Source organism: Stegastes partitus, unplaced genomic scaffold (genome assembly GCF_000690725.1).
Source record: "Stegastes partitus isolate 25-593 unplaced genomic scaffold, Stegastes_partitus-1.0.2 Scaffold373, whole genome shotgun sequence".
NCBI lineage: Eukaryota > Metazoa > Chordata > Actinopteri > Pomacentridae > Stegastes > Stegastes partitus.
The window spans coordinates 416,737-430,495 of NW_007578104.1; the positions used below are offsets into that span (position 1 = coordinate 416,737).

A 13,759-nucleotide genomic window follows, 5' to 3' on the forward strand; every position below is an offset into this window, starting at 1 on the left:
GACTTTTACCAACGTCAGGTTTAAAAAGTGTCTTTTCCTCATGGTTAAACTTCTGCTCTGCATCTGCATAGTCTACCATCACCGTGCTTCCATCAGGGCAGCACCACCACTTCAGCTCCACCTTCACTGTTTGTCCCTTGAGTTTGTTCATCAGCAGCTGACAGAGTGTTCACAAGAAACCAACGATGAAAACATTAAAAAACAGATGACAGGAAGTGTTTTTAAAAAGGTAAAAACACACAATAAAACCAATAAAAAATCACAGAAAACACAGACGGGGACATCAGCAGCAGTCTTTGGCTGGACGTTTCCTGACGTTTACTTTTTGAGGGGAGGAGCCAGATGTGTGTCGTACAACCGCCATCTTTGCATTTCTGTCCTAGTGGTGAGACTTTGCCTTTTAACGTCTGTGGGCATCTGTTACATTCGAGCCAAACAAGTCCACACATGGCTGATGAGACGTATCAGCACCAGGTGAATCTCACAGGAAACCAGAGTTCTGAATGCACCTGTAGCGCTGTGTTTACCAGGAACCTGAACCAGCAGCAACCAGAGCTGAAGAAAGGAGCAACGATGGTGCAGGACACAGCAGCAACAACCTGGGAAGCATCCAAGAAAAGTTTCTGATGCTCCAGATAAACATAAAAGCTCAGCATTTAGAGACCATAAGAATGAAATCGATGGCAGTGCGTGTCACAAGCATGCGTCAGTACTTCTACTGTGTGATTGGTTAGACATGAGGAGCAACAGCCAATCAGCACTGGAGGATATTCTGTTTAGACAGATGTAAAACACAAGTACAGAAAGGCATTTTAATGTTAGAGTTTGTGTCTAAATTCTAGATTTTAACACCAGGATTTCTTGTTCATCTCACGGATGGACTCCTGAACCAGACCTACTGGACCCACAGCACCACTGGACAGATACCTGCGTCTGTTGGAGCCAAGGACGGGTACAGATACCCGTTATTTACCGAACCCATTTCATGTTGGAATATTAAAGTAGTTTATTTGGCATCCACTTATTACACTGAATAAACAGCAGTCGGCAATGTGGGATTGTTCTGGATGTGTTTATTAGATAATGAGTTTATTATTTCCAAGAACTTTGAATAGAACTCTTAAAACCTTTTTATACTCATTTTACAAATGAGCCTCAGTCTGGTCCCTCCCCTCTGCAGCGCTGCCTAAACCCCTGGCAGCGAGCCCGGCCCAGTGGGATGATTACGCTGATAGACCCGGGCTGAAGACGCCGGCCGTGTGCATGTACCTATCTCATACATACACTCCAGCAGCAGCAGCCAGTATGGCGGCGCGCCAACTGGGTGACATTGAACCGGGGACGAAAGACACAACGGCAACCAGCAACAAACAATAAAACACAACTGGAGATAACAGGCAGCCGTCGGTGGCGTTTAGGAGCGAAGAAGAAGACGAACTGAGGCTAGAAATGCTGATGGTATCTGGAGAAGAGCAGGAAGGAGGCAGAATATATGCAGGGAGAGGGAATGAGTGATGGAGAAAGTAAGTGATGGATGAGAGCGAAGCGACAGTGAGATGATGATAGTCTGATTGATGGGAAGACGGGGACGGGAGAGATAAAGAGATGAGAGATGATTAGATGAGTGGAGGCAGTTGGACTTTGCCTCTGGGATCTTGTTTTTTGTTTTCTTTAACCAGAAATTAGGGGTTAGGAGCCTGAAAACAGTTGTGATTATGATGGAAATAATGTCGGCTCCATCTTCATGTCTGATCGACGGCTGCATCGACAAATATGAGCTCAGCAGCTTCAGCAGGACTCGTGTTGTTAAGACTCACGTATAGAAGAAGGACTTTTCAGGCGGAGTCGTAAAGTGGAGTTTGTTGTTCTCAGACTATTAAAGGCATCGTCAAGGTGAAAGTCATTTAAAAGTATTTGTAGTCGTTCTCAGGTGACACTTTTCCATTTAGGAGGTGTTTCTTCTCACTGCTTTAACCGGCTAATTACAGCTCTGTCTCACCCTCATCTGAAAATCTCTTTCTTTTCATCTCGTCTCTGTGTGCTCTTGCCAGACATGACTTTCTCCTCAGCATTTCTGGTACACCAGGAACACTAACCCGCTGAACTCTGAGCAGTTTGTGGTATTTCTGTTCCTGTCACAAAGTCAGCACCTCCATGGAAACAGAACAACGGTGGCCAGAAGCAGAGAGACCTTATAAATGGCTTCTATGCAATATGACACACTTGTGACGTAAATCTGGAAAAAAAAAAAAAGAAGAAAAAGGTTGTTTTTTGGATTACCGTAATGTCTGGACTATAAGCTGCTGCTTCTTTCACACGCTTTGAACGCTGCGGCTAATTTAAACCTCTTTGTGTGTAAATATCTCATGTTCCAACGTGGACACCTGCAGCCTGTAGATGTACACACCTGGTTTTTAAAGTTAGTGGGTGTGGCTTCTATCCAGGTGCCTCAATAGTCTGGAAATTACTCTTTTTACAAAAATTGAAAAATCCTGGAATTGTCATTTTTCTAAGTAGCTGCAGGTGTTACCGATCCTGGAAACAATGGTGACGTGCTGCAGACATTACATTTGCCTTTTTACAACCTCTTTTGTGAATCATGGCTGAGACATGTGGAACAAAGAAGCTTTGATGAATTAAAGGAAAGTTTTGGGCTTCGAAGGGTTAATGTTGAACTTTCAAAAGTGGAAAAAAAACCCAAACCCAGAAGTCTCCTCTGGAGTCGCCCTTCTTCTGTCAGAGCCATGAATGTCGCTGCAGCGCTAACATGGAGACATGTCGTCACTGAGTCAGTGGTCATTAATCCCAATGAGGGTATAAAGTGAGCGTTAATCACTCCTAGTAGACTGTAGGTTTAGATCTAATGTTTGGTTCCACTTGGTTACATTTCCTTAATGACACCTTGATGCCACCTCCTCGGCGCACCGTCAGAATCCTAATGACGCTGCTGCTACAGCATGCATTGTAATACATACTGATACACACAGGCTCTTCAATGCATATTCATAAGCAATCACACACAGGCTCGTTTCTCCCACTAACAGTCTGAATGACACACACACACACACACACACACACACACACACACACACACACACACACACACACACACACACACACACACACACACACCTTTTGGTCCCTGCCACAGCCTCACAGCCCAACGGGATGATGATTACAGATGTAATTTGTTTCCTGATAAGAGACGTCCCCGTGGTCACCATACAGCGGCACATGCATACATATGGGCTCGAGGCACATACGCAGCGTTACGTTCTGAGCCGTCCAGGGAATAGTTTGACATTTTAGGAAGTAGACTAACGCACCTTCGCGGTGTGAGTCAGATGAGAAGATCGACATCAGCCTCATGTCCGTGTGGAAGATGTAAAGTTACAGCCAAGACGGGATGCTACAGCACCCGGGCTAATAGTCCTTCACCCGACCCGGGTCAGGAGGAGTTCATTCCTCACCTTGGAAGCAGCAGTTGAGAAACCATTCAGAAGCTGCTGTGGAGCTTTCAGTCACAGCAGATGAAGTTTCTCCCGTTGTCACAGAACTGTGGCTTTTTCATTATAAGGACTTCTCATCTGCGTTAACTAAAAAGCCGAGGTTCCGTCTACGGAGTTCCAGCAGGAAAAGAGATGTGAACAGATATAGTTGTGTGTGCCGCTGTGTGATTGAAACCCCCTGGAAAGCTACAAATTGAAACATATGGTGAGATTTGATTTCTAACTGCGTGTCTGCCAACCTTCGTGTTCGATGAGAAAAAATCCGTCATCGGCCTGTCTGTGGTATGTTTAGTAGCATTCTTGCTATCCCACAGATATCTTCTAATTAGCCTCCTGAGATGAGTGTGTACATTGAATTCTGACTGACTATACAATATGCTTTGCTAAAAACTGTCTATCTGTGTCTGTCTCAAGCTGGTGAGCATTTGTGTCTAAAGTGGTTTCTTTAACAAACTATGTAAAAATATAAAACTCGTGTATTAGGTCCCATGTTCCTGGTGTTGATGATGATCCCTATACGTCTCCTCTCCTGTCTGCACAGAACAGACATTAAACATACACAGTCAAGACATTCATATTTCTACTTGCTTCATGAAAATCCTGCAATAATCTTGCAAGAAAAAGTAAAAAAAGTAACAGAAAGTTAAAAGAAAAACTAAAAACCGAAGTGAAATCACCTCCAGACGTGGCCTTTGGGGACTCGTGTAATTAAAGTGGACTTAAGTTTGGAGCCTGAGTGTCTGATAACTGCAGAGGAACCTCTTTTTTTTCTTTTTTTGGAAACTCCACCCTACATACATGATCAGCACAGGTCTGGACCACAGACTGTATAAGAGGTGGATGCAGCCGCTGGGTTTGAAACGTCAAACTAATGCCTGTAGACCTCTGTTTCTGGGCACGTTTAGCTTCTGTCACATTTTTTCTCACTGGGGCTCATTTTTCACTGCAATACAAAATCCTGCCCCTCCATGGAAACAGCATAATGATGGCCAGAAGAAGTCAGACATATTTTTGTATGCAGTATGACATAAATCTTTAATGAGACAAGAATCATTCAGAAGGAAAAAGCAAAACATGGGAAATGCTTTGAAACTTTCCTCAGAAGGTGTACGACTGACGAAGGCGTTCGGAATAGTTTCCCGCTTTGATTGCATTCAGATCCGGCTTTGGACTCGTCATACAAAGATCACTGAGTACTGATTTCAAAGGTCAAACTAATCAATCGTTGCTTTGTTTAGTGGCAACCAGACACTGCAGACAGAGCGCCTGGTTTTGGTTCGACGTCGAGCTTTCTGTAGCTGAAATATTTCCTTACAACTGCCTGATAGTGGCTCACACTGAGATGCTAAATTTATATTTATCAGAAATATTTTTTATTGTACCTTTAAATGAAAAGATCACTGTTTTGTTGTTGTTGTTTTTTTAATCTCCACAGTATTGTGCTGTATCCTGTTGTATTCCTAACGTATAAATCTGCATAAAAATGAGATTTAAATCATCTAGAATGTAGATATCGTCCCACAAATTTGGGCCAAAAACAAATCACTTGGTGAACATTTGCTCATGTCTGTGAAGATCCTCAGTCCTCCAGCTCAGGGCTATTCTCATAGTTTAATGGTAGCAGCTGGACCTGCTGGAGTTCCTTGAAGACGTTCCACCTTCATCCAGGAGGCTTCATCAGCTCTGACTGACTAATTGGGAGTTCCACATACTGGATGACGAGAATAACGTTTGCTTATCAGTTAACACAGAAGCTTCTGGTCTCCACTCAGTTCCTGCCGTGTAGAAACTCCAACATGCGTATGACCAAATGTTACTCTGAATAGAGTGAAATAAGTTCTCTAATGTCAGACTGACCAAAGTTAAAACCAAATAATTTACATGAACTGTTTTTATAATGGGCTGCAAGGTGTCTCAGTGGTTAGCACCGTGGCCTCACAGCTAGAAGGTCGCTGGTTCACGTCCCCGTGAGGACACCCAGGATCTTTCTGCGTGGAGTCTCCATGTTCTCCCCGTGCAGCGTGGGTTCTCTCCGGGTTCTCCGGCTTCCTCCCACAGTCCAGAAACATGCTGAGGTTAATTGGTGATTGTAAATTGTCCGTAGGTGTGAATGTGAGTGTGCTTGGTTGTCTGTCTCTAAGTGTAGCCCTGTGATAGACTGGTTACCTGTCCAGGTGAACCTGCCTTCACCCTGAGTCAGCTGGGATAGGCTCCGCCCCCCATGACCCTGGTGAGGATTAAGGTGTAGAGATGATGGATGGATGTTTACAGAGTGGAGCGTTTTAATCAGCAACATGTTGGAATCGTACATGGTGACTGATGTTCTAGTGATGCTGCTGTACAGAAACTGACATCACACTTTCTGTTTCAGTCTGAAGTCTTTCTCATAAAACAAACAAACAATTGCATTCAGTTATTCTATCAGACGTCTTCTCTTTCAGGTTTGTCATGGAAAATAAGAACTGTGCTCGTTTTCTGCTCTTAACGAGCAGGTGAACCAGTAGCATGATGTGTTAGCGTGTTGGTTTGCCTCACGTCACGTCACACTTCCTGCAGACTCAGTGATAATGTTGAGATCACACACCATGCAGCCGGAGTCTATGTATGGACCACAGGCTTTAAAGGAAACACTCCTCTCAGTGACATCCTGTCTCTCTTCCCTCCTGCAGGTGCGTAAGTACTTGCTGATGCTGGACGTGAGGAAGGACCACGTGAAGTTCTGGAGGCCTCAGGTCCTGCTGATGGTTTCCAACCCTCGCAGCAGCGTTGGCCTCATCACCTTCATCAACGACATCAAGAAGAGCGGCCTGTACGTGCTGGGACACGTCCAGCTGGGAGACCTCAGTAAGGACATCCAGGCGTCCAAACACGAAGCCGCTTTTTATTTTCATAAATCCCGTCCTTCTCCAGCGACTTCTGCATCAGAGGAAACTTTACTTCTGCATCATTTCTCATCCAAACCCGCTCAGTGTGAGAGGGAGACTATTAATTATGAGCAAAATAAATCAGAGATGGTGGTGGGATGTAGTTTTTGGATAATTTAACATGATTATCATGTTTAGAGGCGGCAGTGACAAATCTGAAAGCTTGTTTTGTGTTTTTAACCTCAAAACTTTTACATTATTGCTGAAACTTTAATAGTGATTTGTTGTACTGCTCTTTAATGGGAAAAAATACTGCCGCTACCACTTTACTTAAGTGTTTTCATTTGGGACCGGTTCAGAACGGCTGTACAATCTTTTCCAGATACGTTAAGTATATGAATGAGAAAAATGCCTCCCTGTTGGCAATAGGATGTGAAGTCTCACATTGAGCGGCGCATCATTTAACGGTCCGGTTTAGAATGCTGGACCCTTCTCGGTGACATCGGCTCGTCTGCTGCCGTTTTATTTCGAGGGAAGTAATCGCACGCTCAAAGCTCGGGAGGCGTCTCCTCTCTTTTGTGCAGAGGCGCACACCAGCAGATTTTCAAGGAGCAGGGTCATTGATCGTCTTCGTCTTTTGGGGGTTTTCGCTGGAAGGTTTGTGGGACGCAGAGACCGGTCCTGAATGGACACTTCAGAATCCAAATCCGCCGAGTGTTTCACAGCAAAAAGCGATATGTCCATTAGCTGCTGAAGGGCCCTTCGACGAGACACTTGGTCTGGAGAAATGTGAAGGAGTTATTCATTCACGTAATTACACTGAAGTGCGGTTTGTTGGTGAGCACTCTCAGCTCCTCTTTATTTATTCTGGCCTTTGTCTGGCAGCAGTTTGCCTTAAAGCTGAGCAGAATGCTTATCTATCAACGGGAACAGCCGCGGTAGAAGCTGAAGAGGTCCAAACACGGCTGAAGCTTCCACAGGAGTAGTCTGTAGACGTGGCCTCTGCTTTACTCTCCACATACGTACTGATGTTTTTCTAGGATGATTGATCATCTGTCTGCCTGTTTGCGCTTCCCTCTATCCCTCGCTCCGGCTCACATTCTGTCTCGGCTGTCATTCGTGCCGGCGTCTTCCTCTTTCTTTCTTGCCCTCCCACATCTCAGCATCTTGTCTCGTATCTCTCTCACTCTGCCTCTAATCCAGCTCTGTCACACTGACTTCTCTTCTCTCTCCTTTTACTCGTTTAGCTCTCCTCCTTGGCCTCCTCTTTCCTTCACATTCTTTGCATCTCAGCAGCACTTCTATTGAACTGTCAGCTCTACTTCTTACCTCACATCACAGTGGTTTTTTTTTCTCCTCCCTCCCTCCCAGACACTTTACCATCCGACCCTCTGCAGTCCCAGTATGACTCCTGGCTGTCCCTGGTGGATCATCTAAACATCAAGGCCTTTGTCAACCTGACGCTGGCGGACTCTGTTCGTCACGGCGTCCAGCATCTGCTCTTTATCTCGGGACTAGGTCAGTATTACCAGCACACAGTGTCCCGAAGACCCCTCAGGTGGTAATCAAGCTTTTTTTTATCTTGTAAACATGAGTGACATAATCAGTTAGAGCCCCGCTGAGCTGTTCCACCTTAAAGTCAGAAACACGTCTTAGCAAACAAGGGATGTTAATGATGATTGTTATTCGATCAACTTCAGATAAAACCTGTTGGCTAAACAGAGGACGGAGGGCGTGCATGTCAAAAAATGTTAGTAGATGAGCTAAAGTACCAGGTTGCACCAGCAGGGGGCGCCTCTTACTGTTTAATGACATAAAGGACTCCAGCTCGTTTATGTTTAAGGTCCAGCGACCTGAGGAGGGTCCGACTGAGAGCACTGTGGGAGTTTAGCTGACAATAAGCCACCATGACAAAGACTCCTGTGGCCGTCAAGGCCTCCGGCCGGAACCCAACAACCGAAAAAGGCAAAAAAAAACCGGGCAAAATTCCGGAACCGAAGGGCCAAAAAAAAACAACAGAAATCTCAAAACAATAAAGCAACCGAAAAACAACCCCAACCAACGAACTTAAAAAAAAAAACAAGGGGGGAACGAACCAAGCCGCAAGCGGCCAACGTGGAAAAAGAAAAAATCAAAAAAAAAAAAGGTTAAAATAACCAAAACCGTGGTTAAACCCCAACCGCTCAAAAAAAGTGGCGGCTTATAGTCCAGATATTACGGTAATCTGCTTCTACAACCAATGTTGTGAGATTTTCTTTCAACGTGACGTTGTCGGCCTGTTGAAAAACCTCCAGTGTTCTTTGTTTGTGTAACGACTGGTTCGCTGTTGGTTGATGTTACAGCCGACTGCTGGGAGAACATGAACCCGACACTTCATCGCCTCACACTTAGAATGGAGCTCTGTGTGGTATCTGTGTTGTAAATGCCACTCTAACGTCACACTGTGATTCCATGTCAGCTCTGTTTACCACCAACACTCTCCTCAGTCTGTTCAGTTTTCACGGCCGTGTCCACTTCTGTATGTCGTTTAGCTTTAACGCCACTTCAATTGCTTTCAGTGCTTCAACCTCAGGTACAGCATCGTGTCCTTGAACATGTTCTCACTTTAGCTGCAGGTGCATTCAAAGGTTCCACCTGGTTGTTTCCCTGCTGATGTGTTGTTCATGAACGTTTCTGTTTTATCTGTTGGATTGGCTGAATTTTAAAAAACGTATTTCTTTGTTCTTTAACTGTCGGTTTTAACAGGAAGCTAGTATCTGTGCCTGTTGTTCTGCTCCAAACTTCAACAGAACTGGACTTGTAGTGACTTTTCTCTCTGCTGTTTGTTGTCGTCCTCCGTCCTGTCACTCACGTCTCACTCCAGCCAGTCTTCCTCTTATCTGTCTTTGGCTTTCATCCCAGTTCTCCCTCCAACACGTGTCTTCTTCACATTTCTTTCTTTCTTTCTCTCCATCAGGTGGAACTTTTACTCCCACCTTTCACTCAGCATCTCAACAGATCAATACTGATGATCAGTGATGGTGATAAAGAAATCCTTTAGAGCCGACGACGTGGCCTCGTCTCATCGTGTTCCTCGTCTCTCTTTTCTCTTCCTTCTCCTCTTTCTAGGGGGAATGCGTCCCAACACCCTCGTCCTGGGTTTCTATGACGACGGTCTTCCAAAGGACAAGCTGATTGATCCGTCCCTGTCCACCAGTCAGTCTGCAGATCCCCCGGGCCCCGGCCAGGAGCTGGAGCAGCCTCCTCTCTTCCACTTCGCCTCCCTGCGGGGGTCCAGTGACAGACCGGATTTCGGTGAATTTGGGGACGGGAAGGTCCTCGGCCCTCAAGAGTACGTGGCGATCATCGCCGACGCCATGAAGATGCTGAAGAACGTGGTTCTGGCTCGACACTTCAACAACTTTGACCGAGCCCAGGCCCTGGCGCCGCCCTCCTCCTCTCCGGGGAAGGGAGCCGTGTACGTGGACGTGTGGCCGGTCAACCTCCTGCGCCCAGACAGCTGCAGCTACGTGGACACCTGCTCCCTGTTCCTGCTGCAGCTGGCGTGCATCCTCAACATGGTGAGAGCCTGGCGCAAGGCCACGCTGCGCCTCTTCCTGTGCGTGGAGCAGGGACGCAGCGTGAGGGGCTCGGAGGAGAAGCTGGGCCAGCTGCTCAAAGAGCTGAGGATCAAAGCTCAGATCCACACCGTGCCCTGGGACCAGCAGGTGGCGCTACACTGGCAGCGGCAGAACGACTGGGGCAAGAAGCAGCGCTCGCAATCCCCGGACGGCGGAACAGAGGAGAAGCGAGCCGACGAGGAAGAGGAGAACGAAGACGATTACGTCAACAGCTTCCCGAGCAACGCCACGCGCCTGTCCGACGACTACCTGTCGGCCGTCAACCAGCTGATCCTGGATCAGGCCCGACCCCCGCCTGCTGTGCGTTTCCTGTACTTGCCGCGACCTCCAGCCGACACCCGCCGCTACAGCGCCTATTTACGCCAGCTGGAGCTGCTGACTCAGGATCTGGGCCCCACGCTGCTCATCCACGGTGTCACGCCCGTCATCACCACCGACCTGTGAGCGCTCTCCGTCCTCACAGTGGGAAGTGCCTTGGATGCAGAGAGCTGTCAGCGCTTCAGTGTCCAGCGACGTCTGTCCTCAACAGCAGAACGGGGAAACCCTTTAGATCATTCACTGCTCGCTCATGAACACCATCTGCACCGCCTCGCACAACAGCGTCTCCAGAGGCGCAGCCTGTTTTAGAATATTTAAGATGCAGACCACACATCGTGCAGCACATGTTGGCCCTAACCCTAACCCATGTAGGTTACCACATGACTGTCTACATATTTCACCCTTTCTTTATTTTATCTGCGTTCTCTACCTGCTCTTCTGGTTTTCCCATCAAGCAGGAAGACACTATGATTTTTTTCGATAACCTTGTGGCAGTTTCAGCACAACACAATCAGACTGTGATTGAACGAACCAAAATACATTTAGCAGGAGTAGAAACTGTGACTGAACGCTGAACCTGTGGAGCCAGCCAGCCAATCAGAACCCCCGTCAGACAGCACATGGGTTCGTTTGTCCCGGTGTCACACAAACGTTTCTTAGTCGTAGCATTCCTTCGTGCTTCCCTGGTTCTGCTGCTGCTCTTCCACTTTAGCAGCTTCAGACAAAGGAAGCAGCTGAATCATAGCATCGGTGCTGCTGATGTTCAGTGTTATTCCAAAAAGGATTTCATGTCTCAGGACCACGTTCCACTTTTATCCAAATGCACTTTTGTTCCTTCCTCGGCCAAACTGCACGTCGTGCAGCTTTTAAATCCACAGACGTGTTTACAGCACCAGTAACTACTGTGATGATCTGTGATATTTTACTGATTTGTTTTTAAGCCTCCTGTGTACTAATCACTTTCAGTTTTCGTTCAGCAGCGGCCGCGGTGCTCGACCAGACTCCTACTGAAGTGCCTGAATGAGTTCAAAGAGCTGCTCGGCTCTGCAGCCTTTACCCAAAGTCCTCAAACATTTAAAGTGAACCTGTGTAAGTTTTGCTGAACTGCGTCGACACAAATGGGATTTATGAGGTATTTGTGATTGTGCGTAGTTTCCCTTTAAGCTGTGTTATCACTGTGCTAGCCGGCACACTGAGGCCAGCAGTATTCCCACTGCTTGATAATGCGCTCTGTTTCCTCTGTGACAGTAGTCGAAGGGGTAGTGATCCTTAAACTCTGAGTCTCTGAAGTCACTGCTAGTAAAATAGATTCCTTCAGCTCAGACAATCTTCCTCACGCTGCCGCTGACACATGTGGGCTCCAGATCCGTGTTTGAAGAGGGGCTGTGCTTGGATCTGAACCTGCCTCGACAGCCTTCCACTGCGCTCGGATGAGATACGTGTTTACTTGTGGACCAATTAGATCTACTCTGGTTCTGTAGATAGGTTTTGTTTGGACACTACACTCCTCCTCAACAAACCACTGACACTACATTTCTTCAAATCTTTGTCTTGGATTTCTGTTCTCCAACTTTTGTGGGAACCAGAAAACTTGAGCAGAACACGCTTTAGTGAAGAAATGAAAGATTCAGTGTCTGAATTGCTTTTGAAATCTGATATATATATAAAAACTTTACAAGATGTAAACTGAAATGACAGACAAAAATAAAATGTTTTTATTATTTGTCTTCTTTTTTTTTCCCTCCTCGGGCAGGAGATTGTTTACTGAAGCCAGATCAAATTTAACAACTGCTCCGAGTGTCTGGACTTTGTTTCATTTCAGCTGAAGACCAGTTTGTGCGTCTCTGAGCACAGAGCTGAGGGCTTTTTGTGCGTGCACACTCTTGTTTGTTTGAGGTAAACTTTGGAAATAGGGCCTGAGATAGCTCAGCAGCTCAGACAGAGAGATACTAGAGGGTGCCAGGCAGCCAAATTACCTTGTCCTACAGTCACCCTCGCTGCCAACCAGGCAGAAATGGATTCCATCTCCGTTCTGAGGTGAACAACAGATTGGAGAAATAAGCCCAAATAACCATCGATATCTGTTCAGGAGGAGGGATGCTGACATTTATCACTGAGGGAGAGACCCCGGCTCTGAGAGGATTTGATCTATGTGTGTTTATGTGTGTCGGCGTGCCGGCAGAGAACCGGGTTCATGGCTTCAGTTTCCTGATGTGTGTGTGGAGCAACGGACTATAAAAAATAGTCTCAGAAAAAAAGAAAGAACAGTTTGAATAAATGTGAAACAGATTTACAAATCTATACAAACCGACCTGAATAAGTCAGCAGTGAAGAAGAAGAGCACGAAGGACAAGCTAATGTAGAATTTAAATGGATGCTAACAGTGTTGTTGTGAGGGCACAGAGGCAGTCGATGAGCATGTCTGCATCATAAAGGACAGGAAACAACCTCTACATGCCTGAAGCTGGTGGCGCTGAAGGCTGAATGCTCTGCATGGTGAGAACATGCAAACCGAGAGAACGCAAGAGAATAATGAAGACATGTTCACTGATAGAAAAGACTTTCACACATTTGGGGGAAAAAACACTAAAATCTGACAAGAGAAGTAAATACAGAAACAGCCTGACACCTCAAAAACATAAAACAAACAGAAACATGGCAAAACAGTCAAATGTAGAAACACACCATAAAACATAAAACCACCAAATACAGAAACAAAAGCAGAAACATAACTCCAAAACCACCAGATACACACATGCATCTCTAAAAATGAAAACAAATACCAGAAAACACTCTCACATCTCACATGCATGCACTGAGAAGACTTCCAGGTTTTCCACCAGCACCAGAACCCGTCATACATTTGTGGGTCACACAATCCACACAAGACCCTGATGTGTGTGAACGATGTAGGACAAGGTGCAGACCTTCATATACCCTGGAAATGTACACGTAGTGATACCTGTGAAGTCTGGAAACATACTTCACATCTTCAGTGCTGGAATTCATCCGAGTGTGTTTATTTCTACATGTGTTTAATCGTTTGCGTTGTGTTTTTTACTCGTGGCTCATTTGACACTAATTTCTCTCCGTACGCTTCAGGCTCCTAAAATTTTGGCCTTCAAAGTGTCGAGGTTCTTCAAACAAAAAAAATTCTGTTGGCTACAAAAAACACAGAAGTGAAGGAGGAGGAGGGACGGCGCAGCGCTCAGCCACAGGGCTTCTCCTCAATATGTGTGTTGGAGAGGTGAAGTACGAGTCAGAAAGTCGGCTCTGTCATGTCTGCAGCCCTGATCAGAGGAAACCTGTCACTACGTTGTCACTTCCACGGTGCGTCAGAGCTCCAACCACCGGGGACGCCGTCGGCACACACACACACTTCATCGCTTCTAATTTCTACAGCACTTTAAATTTCGTCTCCCTCTCTGCATCTTCAGATCCACTTAAT

The 13,759-nt window shown here is 46.1% G+C and overlaps 1 protein-coding gene across 1 annotated transcript in view; it reads left to right on the top strand.

Annotated features, from left to right (window-relative positions):
* Positions 1–12,032, top strand: part of LOC103359447 (solute carrier family 12 member 9) — a 78,983-nt gene extending 66,951 nt beyond the window's left edge. The window contains exons 11-13 of the mRNA XM_008284787.1: positions 6,179–6,353; positions 7,745–7,891; positions 9,482–12,032. Of these exons, the coding sequence (XP_008283009.1) occupies positions 6,179–6,353; positions 7,745–7,891; positions 9,482–10,437 (1,278 nt within the window). The 3' untranslated portion in view covers positions 10,438–12,032. The remainder of the gene's footprint in view (positions 1–6,178; positions 6,354–7,744; positions 7,892–9,481) is intronic.
* The last annotated feature ends 1,727 nt before the right edge of the window (positions 12,033–13,759 follow it).